Raw genomic sequence first — 24,355 nt, forward strand, 5'->3', positions numbered from 1 at the left:
AATGCCCCCACTGTACTATAGTGGTGCAATCCATGGAACATATAATGCTTAACTGCCCCAAATAAGAGGAAGCTAGGACCAGGCTTTTGACTCTTCTTCCTGCTAAGTTTAAGAAATACTCTGTTGCTGGGAAGGTTGCATTCCTACTAAACAACTCTTCATCTGTGATTTTAAATTCTGTAGCTAGGTTCTTTTTAGGAACTTTGGAATAATACCTGTGATGGTTTTCTGTGTGGAACATTTGTCTGGATAATGCTGGTTGTTATATTGTGGTTCTCCAGATGTTCATGGACTACAAATCCCATCAGCCCCTGCCAACTCATGTAGGAAAATCTTTCTCCTGTATCGCCAATTGGCCATGCTGGCCGGGGCTGATGGGAATTGTAGTCCATGAACATCTGGAGAGCCACAGATGGCAGACACTTGGACTAGCTCAAGGTCACCCAGCAGACTTCATGGGGAGGTGTGAGGAATCAACCCTGGTTCTCCAGATCAGAGTCCACCGCTTTTAATCCCGACTCCACACAGGCTCTCTACACATGCATGTAGCCATTTGCGTTCTATATCCCAGCGCATGCATAAGAACAAGCCAGCTGGATCAGACCAGAGTCCATCTAGTCCAGTTCTCTGCTACTTGCAGTGGCCCACCAGGTGCCTTTTTGACAGCTGCCAAACGTTACTTGCTGAACTCGTGTTTCTGAAGCTATGAATCGCACAGGCTGCTGAACAGCAGGAAGTGCCGTACCGTCTGGGCGGCTTGAGTGTTGCGTGCCGAGATGTCCTGTTCTATCTGGACTCCTCAGTTGCCCCCGGCCCTGCGGCAACGCCCCAAGTTAGCGCCTCTCCCACCTCGTCCCCTGTCAGTGGGAGCCTCTTGCTCACCTGCAAATGCACTCCACCGTGCAGATGGCTTCTGAGGAGGGTCTTGGACGCCCTCCCTTCTTCTGTGCCGGGCTTCTGCACCAGAACTGAGCTGGACCTCTATGGAAAAGCAAGCATGCCTCTGAGCATAGTTCAGTGAATCATTCCGTCCACTCTGGCGACCACATGTCTGTTCTGGCTTTCCGGCAGGTTAAAGAACTCTTTTAGAAGAAGAGTTTGGATTGATATCCCCCCTTTCTCTCCTGCAGGAGACTCAAAGGGGCTGACAATCTCCTTGCCCTTCCCCCCTCACAACAAACACCCTGTGAGGTGGGTGGGCTGAGAGAGCTCAGATAAGCTGTGACTAGCCCAAGGTCACCCAGCTGGCGTGTGTGGGAATGCACAGGCTAATCTGAATTCCCCAGATAAGCCTCCACAGCTCAGGCGGCAGAGCAGGGAATCAAACCCGGTTCCTCCAGATTAGATACATGAGCTCTTAACCTCCTACGCCACTGCTGCTTTTACATTTTTGTGTGTATCTTTTGTTCTTGATAAACAAAATTGACATAGAGCCTGTGTGGTGTAGTGATTAAGAGCAGGTGCACTCTAATCTGGAGAACCAGGTTTAATTCCCCGCTCTGCCACTTGAGCTGTGGAGGCTTCTCTGGAGAACCAGATTAGCTTGGCACTTCCACACACGCCAGCTGGGTGACTTTGGGCGAGTCACAGTTCTTTGGAGCTCTCTCAGCCCCACCCACCTCCCAGGGTGTTGTAAGGGGGGAAGGGAAAGGAGCAGAGGCGTACCAAGGGTAAACGGCACCCGGAGACAAATTGTCTCCAGGATGCCCCCAGGCTCTGCCCCCCACCACCCTAGCTCCACCCCTGATGCCCCAGGCTCCACCCCTCACTGCCCTCAACCCCGCCCATGTCACCATGGACATGGGCAAGGTCTAGGGTGCCCACCTCCCCTCCAGACTCCCTCTGCCGGCTGGGCTCCCAGGTGTCTAGGGTGGGGTTGAGGGCACTTGGAGGCAACAGGAAGTCCTGCTGCCTCGTTTTTGCGTGCCTCGACTGGCAGGGAAGGGGTCGAAGCGCGCGAAAATGACGAGGCAGCAGGACTTCCTGGTCACGTGGGGGGCCGATTCTGCGCCCCCCCAGGTGACCAGAAGAGTGGCGCCCGGGGACAAGGGGTACCACTTGTCCCTAGGTAGATACGCCACTGGAAAGGAGATTGTAAGCCCCTTTGAGTCTCCTTACAGGAGAAAAAGGGGGGGATATAAATCCAAACTCCTCTTCTTCTACTACATTCCGGATCTGCACACCAGCTAGCAAAAGCCGGCCTTTATTTCCCTTGCAGTGCTCTTTCTAGGTCAGAGGTCTCTCCCCGCAGAGGGTCCCTCTTCCAAGGTTTCACTGGCCTGTTTTTCAGGCAATCATTAACTAGGAAGACACCGGCAAGCAGGCAGAGAAGCGTCCACTTCTGCACCAGACAGCTGTTGGGGGCGGAGGCGGATAATGAAGCAACCTGGGGAGAAAACAAGATTTAATCCTCCTTTGGTTTTTGCTTAATCTTTGAAGATTTGCGTGGTGATTATTGCTGCCCCAGAGCAAAGAGCACCGAGAGTCCATTCACTGAGGGAAACACGGCCACATCGGAAGTTTGCGCTGGCTCACCCAAGGGTCTCTCCCCACCCCACCCCGTTTTAAAGGGGGCCATCCCGAATTCTGTGTTGTCCTCTTGTTTCACTCTGGATCCTCTGCTCTTCCAGAGCAGGCTTCCAGAGTGAAATTGGAGAGGAAAATTGTACCTGCTGATTGCGGTGTATTGTGGGGTGTGAGCTGTGTGTGTGGACGGGGTGGTGTGGAGGATAGTGTTTGGGCCCATCTGACTCCTGGTTGGCAAGAGTGCAGCAAGCAGGGTGGGAGTAACTTTCTGCTAAAACCACAAAAGACTAGAAACCAGACTTTCAGAATACCTGATTGCTAGGAATCTAAAGCATTAAAGATGAGGGTTCCAGCACGGTGTGAAAGCCAGTGTGGTTAAGAGCAGGGGACTCTAATCTAGAGAACCGGGTTCGATTCCCCACTCCTCCACATGAGCAGCAGGCTCTTATCCGGTCGACTGGATTTGTTTCCCCACTCCTACAGATGAAGCCTGCTGGGGTGACCGTGAGTCGGTCACAGTTCTCTCAGAACTCTCTCAGCCCCACCTACCTCGCAAGATATGTGTTGAGGGGAGAGGAAGGGAACGGAGTTTGTAAGCTACGTTGGGTGTCCTTACAGGAGAGAAAAGGAGAGAACCAGGGGGCATACATTGAAAATGCTCGGGGGAAGAATTAGGACTAATACAAGGAAACACTTCTTCATGCAATGTGTGATTGGTGTTTGGAATATGCTGCCACAGGAGGTGGTGATGGCCACTAACCTGGATAGCTTGAAAAGGGGCTTGGACAGATTTATGGAGAAGTCGATCTATGGCAGTGATGGCGAACCTTTTTGAGTGCCCAAATTGCAACCCAAACCCCACTTATTTATCACAAAGTGCCAACTCGGCAATTTAACCTGAATGCTGAGTTTTTAGTTTAGAAAAAAACAGTTGGATCCCTCTTCCTCTGTCCCACCCGCTCGAGGAGGGGCCAGCCTGCTCTAGCCTCCAGTAAGTCCCGTGTGCACTGCTCTGTGTCTCTCTAGCACAGTGGTGGCGAACCTTTGGCACTCCAGATGTTATGGACTACAATTCCGATCAGCCCCTGCCAGCATGAGCAATTGGCCATGCTGGCTGAGGCTGATGGGAATTGTAGTCCATAACATCTGGAGTGCCAAAGGTTCGCCACCACGGCTCTAGCATCTCTGCCTCCTCTGCGCCCCCCCCCCCCAGGCACCAGCCACCTGGAGCACAGGCACCAGGCCGCCAGCCGAGTCCTCCCTGCTCACCATGGTGCGCGCACGTCGTGCTCAGTGGCCCAGGCCAGCCTGGATGTGTGTGTGGGGGTGTGTGTGTGTGATTTTCCATCCCCCACGTGATGAACTCTCGTGCGCGTGCCCACAGAGAGAGCTCCGAGTGCCACCTCTGGCACCCGTGCCATAGGTTCGCCATCACTGATCTATGGCTACCAATCTTGATCCTCTTTGATCTGAGATTGCAAATGCCTTAACAGTCCAGGTGCTCGGGAGCAACAGCTGCAGAAGGCCATTGCTTTCACAACCTGCAGGTGAGCTCCCAAAGGCACCTGGGGCACCTGGTGGGCCACTGCGAGTAGCAGAGAGCTGGACTAGGTGGACTCTGGTCTGATCCAGCTGGCTTGTTCTTATGTTCTTAAAAGTGGGGTACAAATCCAAACTCTTTGTTCTTGTTCTTCTTCTGCTGCATGTTTAAAAGCATGGAAAGTGACACAGGGCTGCCTGGGCCGGCAGCGCATCCTGTCTGACGGAGGCCTCGCTGTTAATCGCGCAAGACTGACAGCAGAGCATATTAACATGTTAATTTTTCTTAACGAGAAGCAGCAGCCGAGCTGATAATACACAGAAATATGCGCGTGGGCTAGATTACCGAGGTCACAATGTTTAAACAGTAAACCTTTGGGTAATTTAAAGCGGTTGCCTCGTTAAGCGAAATTGACATCCTCATTAATTCCACGTATGAACAGAATACATATGCCCTTCTGACGTGAACGAGTTCCCTTCTGCAGTTCCTGGCCGGCCGCTGAAGGGCTGCAGGGAGCTCCAGAGGTGGGATCCAGCAGGTTCTCACCAGATCCCGAGAGTGGGTCACTAATTATTTGTGTGTGCCGAGAGCGGGTTACTAATTGGGTCTGCTTTTCCGTTAGAAATCCCATTAGGTCCAAAAATCATCAAGTCCTGTTGTTTCCTATGTGGCTGGTTAGTGAAGGTGGAAAATGGGATAATTCTCCCTGTTGGGCTGTTTTAAAAACATGTTTTAGAAAGATGGTAAAGTTCCTTGTTTAAGGAAAGCATCCTCCTTTTGATTTCTAGAAACAAAAGTAAGTATTTGAATGTATTTGCCAGGCAGTCAATGAGAGGAGAAGTAGTTGTTTCTGTTGGCAGTAGACGATAGGATTTGCTAGAATGAGTTTAAATTATGGACAGAAAGATGCCAGCTGGAAATTAGGAACTTTTTTTTTACAGTAAGAGTTTTTTACAGTAACAGAAGAAGAAGAAGAGTGGGAGTGTACAGGCTAATCTGAATTCCCCAGATAAGCCTCCACAGCTCAGGCGGCAGAGCTGGGAATCAAACCCGGTTCCTCCAGATTAGATACACGAGCTCTTAACCTCCTACGCCACAGAGAAATTATTAATGCCCCGCCCCAGAATGCCTGGCCACGCCCCCGTTGTGCCCTGCCCAGCCCCATTGGCGCTAAGCCACTGTTTGAATCCCACCACCATGGGAACCTGTTACTAAAATTTTTGGATCCCACCACTGGAGAGCTCTGATGGTGGACGCTGTTTTTCCTTTGAGGAGCCAGTTCTGCTGCGCATGCCTTGATGATGTTCCCTGTGGTTGCCAACCCTGGGCTGTGAAAGGCCTGGAGATTTGGGGGCGGAGCCTGGCGTGGGGGGAGCCTTGGGGAGGCCAGGCGTTCCAGTGGGGACAGAGAGCCTGCCCTCCGAAGCCGCCGCACTTCCTCCAGGAGAACGGATCTCTGCAGTCGGGAAATCAGGTGTCATTCTGGGAGATCTCCAGGCCCCACCTGGAGGTTGGCAGCCCTAGTAGTCTTCCATTGAGAGCATACTGCCCCAATTCCCATTCGGAGGAGAAGGCAAAATCTCTCTCGCACACGTACACCCTCCCCCCATCACCTAACTCCCATCAAGCCGGCTGCTAGAACTGGAGGATGCTTCCAACTCGTATAAGATCTGCAGGCCTTGGCAGATTTTCCCCAAGTGAGTATTGATTTTCTCCCGGGAGGAGAATGTGCTATGAATAAACTCCTGCAGCAGTGGCGTAGTGGCTAAGAGCAGATGCACTCTGATCTGGAGGAACTGGGTTGGATTCCCAGCTCTGCCGCCTGAGCTGTGGAGGCTTATCTGGGGAATTCAGATTAGCCTGTACACTCCCACACACGCCAGCTGGGTGACCTTGGGCCACTCACAGCTTCTCGGAGCTCTCTCAGCCCCCACCCACCTCACAGGGTGTTTGTTGTGAGGGGGGAAGGGCAAGGAGATTGTAAGCCCCTTTGAGTCTCCTGCAGGAGAGAAAGGGGGGATATAAATCCAAACTCTTCTTCTTCTTCTGCTTTGTCCCTCTGACGGAGGTCAAAGGAGTTGGCTTTATTATTTGTCCGCGCTATTGTGTTAAAACGGCAAACTCTTCTGTGTCTCGACAGAGGCCATCAACTGTCTCCTCAGAGCGATCGAGATCTACACGGACATGGTAAGCCAGTCTTGAGATGTCTCTGTTAACGTGATTATGCCCTTGATTGACTTGGAGTGTTTTGTCAAGGGAGGGGGTGGTTGTGAGTCCAGCAGAGGCCTCCCCGTGCCCGCTTGCGGAGGTTCAGACAGGACTCCATCTCGCGAGCAGCCCAGACAACGTGCAGTCTCTCCAGAGTGACTTAGTTTATATCATGAAAGCAAGCCTGGGAGAGCCAATGCTTGTTTCAGTAAAACCTGGGTTCTTTTCTCCAATAACTCCCACCAGCTGAGGTCTCAACGATTTTTATTGAAAAACAGAACTCAAAGAAATAAAACTTAAATGCACGGAGGTTGCTCAACTGGTTGCATTCCTTTTGGTTCTTTGTCCCCATTCCGGGAACCCATGGCCCAGAGATGCTTCCCTGACCACGTCTCAAGTTGGAATTCCAAAACCCTTTGTTTTCCCCTTCTCAGGAAAACTCTGTTCAGGCCACGGGGTAACTTAGGCCTTTGAAGTTTCATCCTGGCACCTCTGCATAGTTTCCTGTCCTCCCTCCAGGAGATCAAAAGGCAAAGATGCTTTTCACAGTCATATGTGGCTTTGCTAGTTTTACAGTACTATTCCATCACAGTTTATTACTTATTTATTGATGAACGTTGATTGAAAATAAAAACAAGGCGCATAAAAGACGACTGTTTAAAATCTCAAGTTAGGACTAGCCCCCACTGAAAAGATAAATTAGTTAAATACGTTCCTAAATACAGCTCTTCAGGTGCCCTCTGAAGATCAACAGCGAAGGGGCCCACCTCGCTAGAGAGGTTGTTCAATAATCACGGGGCGGCCCCCCAAAAGGCCCTCTCTTGTGTGCTCACTAGACAAACTTCATTGATTTGGAGACAGTGTGGGCTGTCTTAATTCTTGGACAGGAACCTGTCAGGGGAATTTAAACCTTTGGGGGGAGTTGTAGGTTCTGTCTTGTCCGTTCTTCCCCCAATTCTCAGTCATCACACAGCTTTGCGTGGTCCGAGCAAACAACATTGGGGAAGGTTGCTGCGTGTCGATATTTATTAATAGCATCCTGAAGGTAACGTTTGTTGGCTGAGCAGCTAGCGTGCGCTCCCTGCCAGAGGATTGGCAGTAAATCTGTGGGGATTGTCTGAGTGGAGGCCGGTGCTTTCAGTTGATGCCGTGCCCTAGCGTGGATGGTATTTAAAGCGTAATGCAGATTACTTTGCCAAGAGAGTCGAGGAACTTGTCGGAGCTGGCAAGGCTAATCCCTCGACATTCTTAAAATAATTTAATTGAAAGCAGTGCTTAAATCGTAGGCATCAGTGATGCTGCTGTCCTGTACATGAAAATTGCTGGGCCTATGAAAGGGAAGGGTTTGAATGTATTCCCCCCCCCCCCCACACACACACTGAGCAAGAGAGCAATTAAGTGAATGCGGCTGAATGCTAGCAAACAAAAAGTTCTAAACACTGATTAAAAGGTCATTTTCCCACCTCCTGTGGGTCCAAATCAGGTTGTTCTAGGGCAGGGTGGCCAACCTATGGTGCTCCAGATGTTCATGAACTACAATTCCCATCAGCCTCTGCCAGCACGTCCAACCTATGGTGCCCCAGATGTCCATGAACTACAATTCCCATCAGCTTCTGCCAGCACGTCCAACCTATGGTGCCCCAGATGTTCATGAACTACAATTCCCCTCAGCCCCTGCCAGCATGCCCAACCTATGGTGCCCCAGATGTTCATGAACTACAATTCCCCTCAGCCCCTGCCAGCATGGCCAACCTATGGTGCCCCAGATGTTCATGGACTACAATTCCCATCAGCCCCTGCCAGCACGTCCAACCTATGGTGCCCCAGATGTTCATGAACTACAATTCCCCTCAGCCCCTGCCAGCATGGCCAACCTATGGTGCCCCCAGGATGTCTCATGGAATTCCCATCAGCTCCCCCCAAGCCAGCATGGCTTTCAACCCATGGTGCCCCCAGGATGTTCAAGTGAACTACGAAATTCCCTCAGCCCCTGCCAACATGGCCAACCTATGGTGCCCCAGATGTTCATGAACTATCCATACCCACTTCAGCTCCCCTGCCAGCATGGCTAACCTATGCTGCCCCAGTTGTTCATGGATTCACTAGCAATTCCCATCAGCCCCCCTGCCAGCACGCTCCAACCTATGGTGCCTCCAGATGTTCTCATGAATCTACAAATTCCCCTCAGCTCCCTGCCAGAGCATGCCCAACTCCATGGTGCCCCAGATAAGTTCATGAATCCATACATTCCGCTCAGCCCCTGCCAGCATGGCCAACCTATAGTGCCCCAGATGTTCATGGACTACAATTCCCATCAGCCCCGCCAGCACGTCCAACCTATGGTGCCCCAGATGTTCATGAACTACAATTCCCATCAGCCCCTGCCAGCATGGCCAACCTATGGTGCCCCAGATGTCCATGAACTACAATTCCCCTCAGCCCCTGTCAGCACGTCCAACCTATGGTGCTCCAGATGTTCACGGAGTACATGAACATCTGGAGCACCATAGGTTGGCCGCCCCTATGTTAGGGTCGTGGAAGATGCACAGAACTGCATGCATATTTCACAACGCTGGACCGTGTTTCTCATTTGGGATTGTTCTCCAACCAGGGCCGTTTCACCATCGCAGCCAAGCACCACATAACGATAGCAGAAATCTACGAGATGGAGCTGGTGGATATCGAAAAGGTACGCGTTGAGATAATCTTCCCTGGGAAACAGGCGGTCTTAACATGAATTTGATGAGAGATGGGAACATTTATTTCTTATTCGAGGCTGAACCAACTATGTAAAAATGATAGTAGCAGGAAGAATATTAATTTGTTGATGAGCAAGGTGCAAGAAGTGGTTTACTAATATTAGTCAGATAGGGGCATAGGTTCACTAGGTAAGCCTCCAGGATGTTATGGGATTATAGTCTGAGAATTCATCCCCCCTGCCAGCATCATGCTGGCAGGGGATGATGGGAACTGTAGTCCATAACATCTGGAGGGCCGCGAGTTTGACACCTATGCTGTAGAGTTAGTGGACAGAAGGTAGTGAATTTTGAGACTGAGTATTGTTCTCTCTGATAACATTAGTTTTGCAATTTCAAGATCCAATGCGTTAGAGCTGATATTCATACCATTTTTGGGTATCTGTATTAGGAACAGCAGTGGCGTAGTGGTTAAGACCAGGTGAACTCTAATCTGGAGGAACCAGGTTTGATTCCCCACCCTGCCACTTGACCTGTGAAGGCTTATCTGAGGAATTCAGATTAGCCTGTACATTCCAACACGCGCCTTTCTCTCATCTAAAGAGACTCAAAGGGGCTTACAAACTCCTTTCCCTTCCCCCTCCTCACAGCAAAAACCCTGTGAGGTTGGGGAGCTGAGAGAGCTCCGAAGAACTGTGACTAACCCAAGATCACTCAGCTGGCGTGTGTTGGAGTGCACAAGCTAATCTAGTTCACCAGAGAAGCCTCCACAGCTCAAGTGGCAGAGCGGGGAATTAAACCCAGTTCTCCAGATTAGAGTGCACCTGCTCTTAACCACTACACCACGCTGGCTCTAAGAGGGTTTATCCCAGTGGTTCTCAACCGTGACCCTTTAATACAGTTCCTCATGTTGTGGTGACCCCCAACCCTAACATTTATCCAGATGGAGAACACTGATGCAGAGAGTCTTAGGCGACCCCCAGGTTGAAAACCACTGGTTTATGCTTCTCCAGTCTAAGATTAGTTGGGGCATTACCAGAATCTTTGGGATGGCTGAGAGAGGAGAGAGCTTCCAGAGTGCCTCACTCGTATCAGCTGCGTTGCTTACTGTGGTTTACTTCTTGAAGAATGTGGGATTCTGACCGTTATGCCTCATGTGTTGGGACTCCCGGCTATCTTCAACTTCCAGGTGTGCAAAGACGTGAGGTTTTGCCGCTCAGTCTTGCTTATGAACTCAGTGTCAGTCAAGTATTTATTGTTTGAGCCATTGGCTATAACAGTACAGAGATACATGCAGTTAAAACAGTAACTTAGTTAAAACAATAATTTAAATTAAAACAATAACTTAGTTTTACATGAAAATATAAATTATTTGTATTCGCAATCTCTAAATTAAAATGCCCCATCAAATACTTTCCACGTCAGATGTTTTTGCAGCTTCTTCAGCTAGTCTAAGTTAATCTCCAGTACTTTGGAACATCAGTTCAAACAGCGCTTTAAGTACTTTGCTCGTAGTTTCCTAGCCGCCAGGGCAAAGAGAGCCATCTTGTAAGAAACATAGGAATCAATATCAGATAATAAGAAAATCAGTTTCTCATCATCGGACAAAAAAGCTGTCCTAGGTAGTATTGGCTCCAAAAACCTTTTCCTTATTTCTGAATATAAAGGACAGGAGAGTATGTAATGAAAGAGATCCTCAGGCTCTTGTTTTCCACAGATACAAAAGTGTTGAGAAAATGGTACTCGTGTGTATCTACCACTAAGCACTGCTGAAGGCATTGTTTGAAATCTAATAGAAGTATAAGCTATTCTTAGGTTTCTTGTTAGTGTAGTGGTCAGATATGTAGCTCTAATATGATCTCTTTTAAATAGTTTATACCATGGAGCAGTTTTTGTCTGGACTATTAATTGTCTGTTTATTCTGGCATTTCTCTGTACAAAAGTGGCGACTTTTGACTGATCTCGGAGGCAAGGTTGCTCATCCAGCCCTCGTGTGCGTGCCTGGCCTGATCTTTTGATTGCTTCCTTCCTTTCCAGGCTATCGCCCATTATGAGCAAGCAGCAGATTATTATAAAGGTGAAGAATCTAACAGGTAACCAGAAGGCTTCTGTACCCGTCTAATTTTATGCTTCAGGGCAAAAAGCAGGGCCTCCTCTGCTGGGGCACCCTCATTGCTTTTCAGTGCTTCGGTGCCTCCTCCTTGAGTGGACCTTGGCCTGCTGCTGCGCTGTCCCTAGAGAATTTATCATAAGATGTGCAGTAGGCGCCTGTCGCTTTGCTGAAGCAGTGAGTAACTGCCCGGAAAGGCTGTCCAGAGATTTAGGATAAGGCGCCGTCAGCAGGCTGGTGATACCCCGTTCATTACCATCTTTTTGACAGGGGAAGTCGTGGAGCCCAGGGTGGGGCGAGTGTTGTGCTTGCCTTGGGCACCATTTTGGACAACTGCCCAGGGGCAGAGCGAGGAGAAACTGCGCCCGGGGCACACGCGCCTCCTTTGTCCCTGCCGCAGCGCCGCCCGCGCCCCCTTCACGCCCCCTCTGCAGCGCGCACCCCGGGCATTGCCCTTACCCCAACCCCATTGGCGCTGCACCACTACAACTGCCCCTCCTCGCAGGGCAGTTGTGAGGATAACGCAAAGGAGAGTGTTGAAAGCTGATTTGGGTCCCCAGTTGGGGAGAAAGGTGGGGTCATAAATGAAGTAAATAAAACCTTGTTTCACCTTCAGGTTTTGCCTGATTGCTGATATGGGTCATCAGGGTGGTTAAACAGGCAGGATTTCTAAGTGTATGTGGGCAATTTTTTCAGAGCCCTGAGCCTGACTTAACAGGAAAGGGCAGAGAATCAATTGAATAAACCAGGGGTCTGCAACCTGCGGCTCTCCAGATGTTCATGGACTACAATCGGCCATGCTGGCAGGGGCTGATGGGATTTGTAGTCCACGAACATCTGGAGAGCCGCAGGTTGCAGACCCCTGTTTTAGTGTGTATATTTTACTGCAGACGGGTGTGTGTGCGCCTCTGCTGAAATCTTGCTGGGCCTGCTCATTTTTCCTTTGAAACAACACCCCCTCCCCCCCCCCCCAAACCCCTATCTCTTCCCTTAAGGAAAAACTGTATGGCTAAAATATTAAAATTTGGGGGTGGGGAGAGGGAGGGACGAGGTCTTTGGAGGAAAGTATAGGAAAGCTAATAAAAGATTAAGCCCTCCCCCTCCCGGTTGACCACTGTCCTTTGCAAATCCCCTCCCTTCCCACTGTAGCAGAGGACCAAGTGGATAAGCGTTCCTACTGTGATATACCATTCCATGTTGTCAAGCAATCGGAGTCTGGCTTTAACAGCAGGATCTGTTTCTTTCTCCCTCCCGGCTCTGGTTGGGAGGCCCAGCCTCTTTTCTTAAAGACGCATCTCTCACCAGGACTTTGGTCCTGGCCATCCTTCCCTGAGCGACTCCTCGTTGGGGGCACGGCTTGTGAGTTGAGAGATGCAGGTGACCAGAGGAAGAAGAGGTTGGATGGGGAATTGCTGCCGCCGCTTCGTGATACTTTCTTTTCTCCTCTCCTTGCAGCTCTGCTAACAAATGTTTGCTGAAAGTGGCCACCTACGCAGCTCAGCTGGAGCAGTACCAGAAGGCCATTGAGATCTATGAGCAGGTCTGTTTCCTGGGATTCTCTCTGTCCGCCCCAGCCAATGCCCATCTCTGTTGGAGTCTCGAATAAAGCTCACAGTGTGTGAATGAGAGCACCCGCAGGATCAGGCTGCCAGTTCGCCTGGCCCTTGTAAGAAACTGGGCGGGGAGCAGCCAGACGCCCTGGGGAGCCCCTTGACAGCAATGACCTCTCCTGCTGTCACTCGACCGCCTCTGAGCACCAGCGGGTTCCCTTGTAACTCTCTTGAGGTCTGTCAACCCAGCCTCCCATCTCTGCGCTTTGCCTGATCAGCTCTGCTTTTCCTCTTTGGCATCTAGGTGGGCACCAGCGCCATGGACAGCCCCCTCCTGAAGTACAGCGCCAAGGAGTACTTTTTCAAGGCGGCCCTGTGCCACTTCTGCATCGACATGCTCAACGCCAAGGTTCGGGCAACCGTTTTGTCTTCTTAGAGCAGGGGTGGGCAATTATTTTTTCCACGGGGCCGCATAAGAAACAGAAAATATTGTGGAGGGCCGGGCCAAAAGGCAGGGGGGCGAGGCGCTTTTGAAAGCCCCGCAGAAGCCGGCAGACAAGGCAACCGGCTTCTGCGGGGCTTTCAAAGGCGCCTCGCTCCTCAGCACGGCAGGGGGGCCAGTCAGGGTCATCCGGCGGGCGGGATAATGCACAGGTCTGTCTTAGAGGCAGAAGGTGCTGGGTTTTGTATCTGCATTACAGAGAATTATTTTTGTTGCTTATAGCCTGCCTTTCTGGCTGAAACTCGAGGTGCATTATTGTATTTATTTATTTTATGTGCACAGCTTCTGGTCTGCCTTTCTCACTGGGACTTAAGGCAGATTAGACAGAATAAGTCATTGCGGGCAAAAGGAAGGGACATTCAAGAACAGTAGGTTGCATAAGTCTGGAACCAGCCCCAAAATTAAGAGTTGGAAACTGAAGCACAGTGGTTTTTTTACAAATCCTATATAGTTTTAGATTTTTTTGAGAATAATTTAATGAATCATTTTGCATATGTATTCTTAAATCTGCTGTCAGGATCTGTCAGGCTCCCCAGTAACCAGTATCTTGGGTTTAGAAATTGGTTTATTGAAGGGAGACTTCGAACATCACGCAAGCCAGTCTTTGCTGGAACTAAGTTCCATTACACATTTTTGGTTAATATCTCTTTTTCCCACCACCACCCCTTTCCATCCCAGTGGGGTGAAATCCCTAAAAGCATTCTCTGACACTTCCAAGCCTTGAAGGGCCAAGCAAAGATAAAATCCAAGTGCAGATCTAACAACAGAAATACAGAAGCACAAAGATAACAGCGCAACAAGCCAGGTTCTCACAGTATCTCCCTCTCCTGGCCTGCCCGCAGTCTCATGTCAAAAACCAGGAAGGAGCTAAACTCTTGACCATCTTGACATCTGCCCAGTATTTGGTATCATTTAAGAAAGCCTAAGATGTCACAGTAATGATTTGGGTTGATGACAGAACTTGTCTATGGCATTGCTGCAGCAAAGTGTTAAGTATTACCATGACACCGTGCAACAAATGACGTAGTAGGATCCTACTTACCACAAGTTATACACAGTGGTATACATACATACATAAGCCTTTATTGGCATAGTCAGAAAAAGTTACATAAATCAGGAACAATTGCATGGATACATGATAGATGAAAGGCCCCACGGGGAGCACAACAAATATGTTCTACTGGGAACTCTCAACTATCTCCGCAATGGCGGAAATTGGCGATCTCTTCACAAAGACCGGGGTCCGAGTTGTTTAACAATAGAGATAACCTAGTCAGATCAGGCAGCCCAGATTGGAAGAAAAAGTGTAGGCTGGTATATTTAGATCTGATGTTATCAAATCTGGTGCAGCGCAAGAGTTGGTGAGTCAGGGTTTCAACCACATTGAGTTTGCAACTGCATAACCTTGCGGATTTATCTAAATTGCTGAACCTACCCTTTAATAGGGCAGAGGGCATAACGTTAAATCGCGCAATGGTGAGAGCTCTCCTTGCGCGTGGGTTCATTAAGGTATGGAGGTAATAGGCCATACGTCTCTGCTCAAATGGAAAAGAATAAGAAAAAGGTTTACATTTAAGGATAAGGCAAAGGGAGCAGCAGTGGCGTAGTGGCTAAGAGCAGGTGCACTCTGATGTGGAGGAACCTGGTTTGATTCCCAGCTCCGCCACTTGAGTTGTGGAGGCTTATCTGGGGAATTCAGATTAGCCTGTGCACTCCCACACACGGCAGCTAGGTGACCTTGGGCTAGTCACAGCTTTTCGGAGCTCTCTCAGCCCCACCCACCTCACAGGGTGTTTGTTGTGAGGGGGGAAGGGCAAGGAGATTGTAAGCCCCTTTGAGTCTCCTACAGGGGAGAAAGGGGGGATATAAATCCAAAACTACTCTTCTTCTTCTACTTCTACTGCTACTACTACTACTACTACTACTACTACTTCTTCTTCTTCTACTTCTACTTCTTCTACTACTTCTTCTTCTACCTCTTTTACTACTACTACTACTTCTTCTTCTACTACTACTACTACTACTAAGGACAAGCAGGTGCAATAAAGTAACAAAATCTGGCTTCCTAACACACACTTACACATGTCAAGGTAAGCAGAGGGTACAACATCTTCAGAGCAGCAGGTAGGCAAGGCCGAACAGTGGAACCTGGCCCATTACTGGCCCTGATGGGTTTTTTGGTGCATGCTTAGAAATGGTGTCAAATGGTTCTAGGCCAACTTCGCAGAAAATTGGCCCACTTATTCCCTGACCAGTGTCAGCCAATCAGAAATGTGATCTATTCTAGAAAAGGAGCAAGATTCCCCCTGCCATCTGGCATCACTGAGGGGAGTTAAGTAAGACCTCTTTGAAATGTAAAGGTTCAGTCTCAAGCCTTTCATCATCGTAGGAACGGCAGAAGAGTTTGTAGCTTTTGATATGGAGCTCTCCCCATGTTATTCTTTTAATGCTTGGATGATGCTTTAGGACCGTGGTGGTAAACCTTTGGCACTCCAGCTGTTATGGACTACAATTCCCATTATCTGATGGGAATTGTAGTCCATGAACATCTGGAGTGCCACAGGTTCGCCACCACTGCGTTAGGAGATGTATGAATGACGTGACCGAACACTGATGGATAAACTGGCAGGTTGATTGACAGAGAGGTGACCATCTCTCTTGACAAATGCATGCAACAGCAGATAACATAATCTATAACACAGTATGCAGGATGTGTTCCAATTCCGCTCGCCCCCCCCCCCCCCCCAAAGAAAACCCCTTCTAATTTTACAAGTTGGTGGATGGGTGTACAGAGTTGGGATACAGTTGAGAAAAAAATGCAGCTCTCTGGCTCTTCCGCAGCATTGGAAATATGGCTAAAAGCATGGTATTCTCATGGGGGCACCCCCAGTGGTCAGCTAAGCAACTGGAGAAAGAACGCATCGTACAAGAGTTGTAGGAGAGGAAGCTAACTTTTGGATTAAATGCTAAAGCCATGCAGTAAAAACAAACAAGCCACGTGCGTCTGAGGGGCTGTGAAGTCATCTGACTGTAGATTGTGGCGTTGGAAAGAACCCGGGCTGCCGTAGATGCGGCGGTCTCTAAAACTAGAGCAACTACGCCCTGAACAGATGTAATGTTCAATAATTAACTGCCGGCTTTCTGTTCCCCCCTCCCCCCCCCTTTTTTTGTTTTTAAATCAGCTGGCTGTACAGAAATATGAAGAAATGTTTCCGGCTTTCTCGGACTCCAGGGAGTGCAAACTGGTCAAAGTGAGTCCTCTGCGTGTGTTTATCTCTCCTTTAATCTGATCTTTAACTCTGGCTACCGGTGTGTGGGTCCTACTCTTTGGCAAGAGGTATTAGAATAAGGAGCAGTCACTTAGTGTGTGAGGGAACCTGGCTTCCGCACTCGGCAACAGATGTGTGCCAGTTTCATGACAGTATGTCTGTAAACCAGACTTAATCTCTGGAAACCGATATCAGGAATGGTGTGAGGGCACGCAGGCGAAAGGTGGAGGAGAGAGAAGTTATGCAGGGCCAGTCAGACTTCTTTAAAGGCAGTCCAAGGGCCAGAAACTTGTTTAGAAAAATAATTTTTTTAAATCTCAGAAGAGCAGCCAAATCAGCCCGCCGTGGGGGACTCTTACACTGTATGTGACCTTGCATGTGAACGGATCCAGAAGACTCAATAATCTCCTTTCTCCCCAACAGAAATTGCTGGATGCTCACGAAGAACAGAATATCGACAACTACACTGAATCGGTATGGCCTCTGCTCTCCTCCTTGAACATGGCGGGGAGGGGAATCATTTCTCGTTAACCTGGGTTCAAGTCTGCAGGGCTGAGGAGACTTGGCTTTCTTTTAACTTGGGGTGTGGGAGGGGGGGGGTGTTCTCAGACTGCCACGCTCTTCCCTCCTTTCTGTGCTTCCCTCCACTTTATGAAAAGGCAGACAAGCTTTACGTCGCAGGGGAAACTTGGTTTCTCTTCATTGAAAGCAGCACACGGAGCAGGGAAGGTGAGCAGGGGTGAGCCGTTGGATCCAGAGGTCAGAGTGACGGGCCAAAGGTCAGCTGGCAACTGAAAACAATGATTGGAGCGAGTGGTATCCTAATGGGAGTGGTGCTGCGAATTGTGGTCCCATCTCCTAGATTCCCATGCTCTGGTTCAGGGGTCTGCAACCTGCGGCTCTCCAGATGTTCATGGACTACAATTCCCATCAGCCCCAGCCAGCATGGCCAATTGGGGAGGGAAACAGTCTGAGATCACCAATTGGCCATGCTGGCAGGGGCTGGTGGGAATTGTAGTTCATAACATCTGGAGTGCCAAAGGTTCGCCACCATGGTTGTATGGTGTGTTCAGGGGTCTGCAACCTGCGGCTCTCCAGATGTTCATGGACTACAATTCCCATCAGCCCCAGCCAGCATGGCCAATTGGGGAGGGAAACAGTCTGAGATCACCAATTGGCCATGCTGGCAGGGGCTGGTGGGAATTGTAGTTCATAACATCTGGAGTGCCAAAGGTTCGCCACCACGGTTGTATGGTGTGTTCAGGGGTCTGCAACCTGCGGCTCTCCAGATGTTCATGGACTACAATTCCCATCAGCCCCAGCCAGCATGGCCAATTGGGAATTGTAGTCCATGAACATCTGATGGGAATTGTAGTCCATGAACATTTATTTATTTATTTGTTTATTTTTTAAACTTTTATACCTCCCCATCCCCGGAGGGCTCTGGGCGGTGTACAGCAGAAATAAAACAATATAGGCAATTAAAACTTTTAAAAGCAGCGATAACCATAACAACGTTCCTAATAAATATGTAATAAATTACAGTAAATAAATAGCGTTCAGTGATCTACTGTTGTAGTTCCCTTCCCTTCCCCAAAGGGGGGAGAAAGGCGTCCGTCATTCTAATCTAAAAATTCCCTCCCCTCTCTAAAAAGAGGGGGATGGCGAGTCTGAGATGACAATTGGCCCAGATGTCGGGGCCGAGCCGGGGGCGGAGAGCACATCTGGAGCCGGGGGCCGAGCCGGGGGCGGAGAGAACATCTGGAGAGCCACAGCTTGCAGATCCCTGTAAGGAATCAGTAAGGTCCAGACCAAAAGTAGCCGTACGAGTTCTTTATTTGCTGGCTTTCATGATCAGCTCTACAGACAATGCAGATTCTACCCCCCCCCCCCCTTTGTCGGGCGACCGCTTATACAGGTCTCTCCTTCCCGCCAAGAACTGGACATAAACAATTACTCATTCCCACAAGACAGAAGCAGTTTCACACAGACAGAAAGCAAGGTTAAGTAAGCAATAAGAACTACGCTGGGCAATCAGCCCAACGCGTCTGAGGAATCCCTTCCAAGGCCGAACCAGCCTTCTAACTAAATCACAGCCTTACAATCCCTGCTCTGGTTGAAGAGGAAGCATAGTCCATGTAGAGCAGCGGTTCTCAACCTGTGGGTCGAACGACCCTTCGCGTGTCGAACGACCCTTTCACAGGGTCGCCTAAGACTCTCTGCATCAGTGTTCTCCATCTGTAAAATGGATTAAATGTTAGGGTTGAGGGTCACCACAACATGAGGAACTGTATTAAAGGGTCGCGGCATTAGGAAGGTTGAGAACCACCGATGTAGAGGTTAATAACCTTAAGTGTCCCAAGTGTTAGATTTCCAGGTTTGTCCATTCTTAAGGCCTGTTTGTTCTCTGGGTACAAACCAGCAACAATTCCTAGCGCAGGGGTAGGGAACCTGCGGCTCTCCAGATGTTCAGGAACTACAATTCCCATCAGCCTCTGTCAGCATGGCCAATTGGCCATGCTGGTAGGGGCTGATGGGAATTGTAGTTCCTGAACATCTGGAGAGCCGCAGGTTCCCTACCCCTGTCCTAGCGGAACTGGCCATACTTTGTTTCAAATCCTGCTGGGTTTTAATTGATTGTGTGACCAAAATGCCGTAGTAGAGAGTCCAGTCTGCTTTTATTAGAGCAGGCAAAAGTCCTTCCAGCTTGTACTGAATGTGGATCCTCTGTGTGTGTGTGTGTGTGTGTGTGTGTGTGTGTGTGTGTGTCTGTCTGTCTGTCTGTCTGTCTGTCTAGTGGCCTCCCTTTTAGGCTTAGATACCAGGTTGCTTTTTTTGTGTGTCTCCCCATCAGGTCAAGGAGTATGACTCGATTTCCCGCCTGGACCAGTGGCTCACTACTATGCTGCTGCGTATCAAGAAAACCATACAGGGTGAAGAGGAGGACCTACGCTAAGCGGCTGCCCCGCAATCCGCTGCTCCTTCTCTGCGGGGACTGCATGGATCAGTGGTGGGGGAGAGTGGGGGAGAGTCTTAGCAAAAGGAACTGGACTCCAATGGCAAATGGTTTATTTAATTCCTTTCTCATCACCCCTCTCCCTGCCACTGTCTCTTCGCACGGCCGGCACAGGACCAGGGAGCGATTCCTGCAGGTTGGCTCCAGCCCAGAGAGAAACGCGGGCCGTGATAGGAAGCTCTCCCATTTTCATTGCCTCCCTTCTCAGCACCGAGAGGCTCACTCCTCTCAAAACAGTCTGGATTTCTTTCTGGTGGCTTAAAATAACTTGTGTGGTTTAATATTTTAAAGTCTCTCCGGTGATCCCAGCTGGTAGCATCGGCTTCCTTTCCTCTCGCCTAGAAAAGATCCTGGGGATAGAAAGTATAACTCCGCAGAGGAGATACTAGATTCCTGTCACCTCATCTCATTGCAACCCTCTGATCTGTTTTCCTTCCCCGTCTCCTAACAGCAGTTCCAGCATCCCCGTGTGAAGTAGGTTTTTGTGCAGGGTTGATTAGGTTTCCTCTCCCTTCCCCAGACTGCTGTCTGCTGTCTTCTCCAGGAGTGGAGCTGCTTTCTGTTTTGATGGCCAACACCAAGCCCTTTCTCTCCTCTGGCAGTTTCCCACCAGAGCCAAATCTTATGTGGAGAATGGCTGTTTCCCCTTCCCCAATTGTACACATACTAGCAAAGGTCTAAGATCGCCGAACGACTAGGTTCACGCTTTATGAGCTAACTTTGCGCTTCTTGCTCCCCAAGTGTACTGTTTTAGACAGCCTCCATCCCAGCTCCTTTCCCTTACCTTATAAGCAGACGACACCCCCCTATACAAAAAAATGGTGGTTCTGCATATTCATAGTTAGTCCCTGGAGGCACGAAGCAACACGTTCCTCCTCCTGTCGCCTGCAGGGCAGGGATCAGCTAGTGCAGCCGGTTGTCCAAAACCCCCTTTTGAGCTAGTGACTTTGCATCGGCTGTTTCAAGAGCCCTCGGCTTTGGGCTCTGGGTTCCTTCTGCCAAGTATTTCATGCCCTGCACTCACGGCCATAAACCTCTGTCCCCCCCCCTGTCCCTCCTACCCGTGTTTCCTCTTGTGTTTGGCATTCAGAAACAAAACGTATCATGTAGCCAGGAGTAAAAAGGGGTTGGTCCTCCGGGATTTTTGCCCTTCAGTTATTCTCACATTGAAGTTTTTATTATTGAGAGGGGGAGCGGGAGGACTTCGGAAGCGTCCTGCATGTGTTTAGTCTCCACCCACAAGTGACTCTGCTGAAGATAGTGGGCAACCTGCAAACGGCAACAGAACAATAACTTAAAAACAACTTTGCATGGGTGGAAAAGAAACCACAATAACGTCTTTAACAGTAGCCTCTCTCTAGCTTACGTTTTCTGCTGCTTCTCTGAGCTTCTCTGACTTGCATGTCTTCAAATGTACCTCGCTGTTCTTTCCCCTTGTGTTTGAGAACTAATTCTGGCATCTCTTTCCCCCTGTCGCCCCACGAAGTTGTGGTTCCATCTCTGAACACTGGCTGTGATTCTGTGTATATGTCTATAAAAACACAATTGTATGCTTGAATCTGGCTGGTCGTGTGTGTGTGTTTGGTCTTCAGATTGACGGAGAATGGCACTGGGACAGACTTAATGGAGCTTTGGCAGGGTTAGGAATGTTGCAGCCTAGCCTCAAGCTAAGTAGGACTGTATTTTTTTTTTAGCAAAGCAGATTTAATTTGTGTGCAAAGTTTTGCTTCCTTGATTGCCGCTGTTCTCCTGAGCCCAGCTGTGGCTTCAGAAATTTCATTCAGCTGTGATGTGTTGAAGTTTTATTTTTCACCAAGACAGCTGGCAACTTGGTTTATAACCAGCGTAAGCCACATTCTCAGGATTCTGCACCCAATTATGCAGCAGGAGCAGCAGTGGCGTAGGAGGTTAAGAGCTCGTGTATCTAATCTGGAGGAACCGGGTTTGATTCCCAGCTCTGCCACCTGAGCTGTGGAGCCTTATCTGGGGAATTCAGATTAGCCTGGGCACTCCCACACACGCCAGCTGGGTGACCTTGGGCTAGTCACAGCTTCTCGGAGCTCTCTCAGGGTGTCTGTTGTGAGGGGGGAAGGGCAAGAAGATTGTAAGCCCCTTTGAGTCTCCTGCAGGAGAGAAAGGGGGGATGTAAATCCAAACTCTTCTTCTTCTTCTTTTCTCATGGTCTCTTCCTATTGCAGAATACATGCAGGCTAAATGTATTTCATTGCTTACCATGAGGTTGCAGGATGCGGCCTTGTGACTTGAGTCTCACGTTAAAGCAGAGGCAAATATTTTTTATAAGGGGCAGGGATAACCATTATCTCACCATGCTTTCTTTAAAACTGTGGATGTGTTTTAGACTGAAAGCTCAAACGCTATTGTGACTACATATACGTTTGCCAGTAGTGCATCAGAACTGTGGCCTAGTCATAAAGGAGGGAATTTTTAAACACAAACTGCCCCCCATAGGCTCTGAAATGATTTCCCAGTTCCCTGGGATTCACCGTTTCCTTAGAGGTGCCTATTTTTGTTGCTGGAACTTGGCCCAGGTAGCCGGTCCTACAAGCAGTGTTTTTAAAATCTCAGCTTGCTTGTTGCTACATCTACTTTGCTTACTGGTCAAGGGGATCTGCTAAACTTGCCCTTTACCTGTACTGGAGTGTTTTGGTCTTCAGCATGCAGCCATTTTGAAAGAAAACATCGGAAGATAAAGACAGATAAGGGAGTCATAAGCTAAAAAGCAGACTGTGGCAGTTTCTAAAACTACGATCTACTTTTAATTTGCATAGTGGGGAAGGATTGAGAAATGAGGCTGTCCTAGCAGTGGCAAAGCAGAAATTGGCCCTGTGCTTTGGCGTTTCTGTTCAATTACAGTCTAGCCTTAAGCAAAGCAGTGTAGTGTAGTGGTTAGGAGTGGTGGACTCTAATCTAGAGAACTGGGTTTGATTCCCCACTCTTCTACGTGACTGGTGGACTCTAACCCTGTGAACAAGATTTGTTTTTTGCTCCTCCACATGAAGCCTGTTGGGTGACTTTGGGCCAGTCACAGTTCTCTCAGACCTCTCTCAGCGCTACCTCGCAAAATGTCTCTTGTGGGGAGAGAAAAGGAAGGAGTTTGTGACTCACTTTGAGACTCATTGCGACTGAGAAAAGCAGGGTATAAATCCAAACTCCTCTTCTTCCTCCTTTCCCTCCTCAAGAATTCCGAACTGCACTGTGGAAAAGTACACTACCGTGATCCATTTGTCTTGAAAATTATATGGGGTCACCATGAGCCAGCTGTGCCTTACCAGCAAAATGCTAACTTGTGGAAAACTGATATCAGTTCTTGTAGCTACTAGAAGAGGCTCTACACCGCAAGGTTCTGCCTAGTGGAATGGAGACCACCGATTAAAAAAACTGCTAGGTATTTGGATGTTTCATAGGGTTCTGGACAGTCTAGGGTGTCCTTGTGAGGTGAGGGGGCTCATTGGATATCTGATGTCACTCTAGAACAGGGGTCTGCAACCTGTGGCTCTCCAGATGTTCATGAACTACAGTTCCCATCAGCCCTCAGGGGCTGATCACCCCTGAGGGCTGATGGGAACTGTAGTTCATGAACATCTGGAGAGCCGCAGGTTGCAGACCCCTGCTCTAGAACGAGCATTTCTTCTAGACCAAGGTGTCAAATATGTGGCCCAGAGGCTGGATCTGCACCCTTGAGGGGATTCATTAGGCTTGCAAGCCCCCCCCCCCCCCCCGGTTCCAGATCTGGCCTGGTGCACTTGACTTGCCGGACCAGATTGGGAACAGGGGGGGGGGGTTACCACACCAGATACATCCCCCCATTCTGGAGCCAGCCAAAGCAGCTACCCCCTCTATGGTATACAATAAAGTCTGATCGCCAAAGCTACCGTTTCCTCAAGGAGAATGGAGCTCTGTAGGGTGGAGGTCATTTGCAATTCCAATTCTGTAATGTTACACACTCACGCTCTCCTAGGGCCAATATATGCAACAGTATTTAGCAAGCCTTTGTTGGCATAGACAACAGTACAACAATAATAAAAAAGGATTAAAAAGCATATACAATACAGGAAATAAATGTTAGGTCGAAGGAAATCTACTGGCGTTTAGTAATTTCCAGGAGAAAGACTGCCACTATCATACAGAGAGGAGGATCAGGATTGTCCAACAAGTCGTGTAATCTAATTAAATCGGGGAGATGGGGTAAATGTAAAGGAGTAAGATTCACATACTTGGATCTGATTTCCTTGAATCTGAGACAGTGTAGTAATTGGTGGGCCAGAGATTCGACTGAGCCATCATGACACGGGCACAATCTTTTAGCCTTTTCTTGCTTATTAAATCTGCCATGTAACAAGGCAGAAGGCATAACATTAAACCTGGCAAGCATTATGGCTCTCCTTTGAGCAGGGTTTATTAAGCAAGTGGCCCCGTTCAAATGGGAGAGAAAAATACAGGGGGGAGCATGTTTTCTTGGCTGCGGTGATTAGGGTAGAGAACTCTCTATCCAATAGTTGACCTTTTAATTTCCTATAAGCTTCTGAATAGGACAAAGGGCAAAGTGAATCCACTGACAGTCCAATATATGCAAAAGCCCACCAAGGGGATAGGGAATGTTACGTTAAAAATGAAACCAAGACAACGGACCCGAAGGAGTTAATACGAAGTGCACTCAATGCCCCATTCTAAGCCAACTACTGCTCCCCCGTTGAAGCAGAGGCTCCCTGCAGCTCCATTGACGCGCTCAGCGTGACGCACTTCCGACTAGCGGCCTGCCGCGCCAGGCCTCTGACATCACGCCCTCCTGATAGCGCCGCGGAGAACCCAGCTGGACGCCGGATCGGCCATCTTGGGAAAGGGCAGAGACCAGCGGAGGCAAAGAAGACAGGCGCTTTGGCCCAATTTCCGGGACGCTGCGCTGCGGCAACGTCACCA

General features: G+C 49.2%; 1 protein-coding gene across 1 annotated transcript in view; it reads left to right on the forward strand.

Annotated features, from left to right (window-relative positions):
• NAPA (NSF attachment protein alpha) overlaps positions 1-20,975 on the forward strand; it is a 54,839-nt gene extending 33,864 nt beyond the window's left edge. Inside the window, exons 3-10 of the mRNA XM_048501725.1 lie at positions 6,207-6,253; positions 8,886-8,963; positions 11,008-11,063; positions 12,536-12,620; positions 12,935-13,039; positions 16,315-16,383; positions 16,825-16,875; positions 19,256-20,975. Of these exons, the coding sequence (XP_048357682.1) occupies positions 6,207-6,253; positions 8,886-8,963; positions 11,008-11,063; positions 12,536-12,620; positions 12,935-13,039; positions 16,315-16,383; positions 16,825-16,875; positions 19,256-19,357 (593 nt within the window). The 3' untranslated portion in view covers positions 19,358-20,975. The remainder of the gene's footprint in view (positions 1-6,206; positions 6,254-8,885; positions 8,964-11,007; positions 11,064-12,535; positions 12,621-12,934; positions 13,040-16,314; positions 16,384-16,824; positions 16,876-19,255) is intronic.
• The last annotated feature ends 3,380 nt before the right edge of the window (positions 20,976-24,355 follow it).

The sequence above is a fragment of the Sphaerodactylus townsendi genome, linkage group LG06 (assembly GCF_021028975.2).
Source record: "Sphaerodactylus townsendi isolate TG3544 linkage group LG06, MPM_Stown_v2.3, whole genome shotgun sequence".
In the NCBI taxonomy this organism is placed as follows: domain Eukaryota; kingdom Metazoa; phylum Chordata; class Lepidosauria; order Squamata; family Sphaerodactylidae; genus Sphaerodactylus; species Sphaerodactylus townsendi.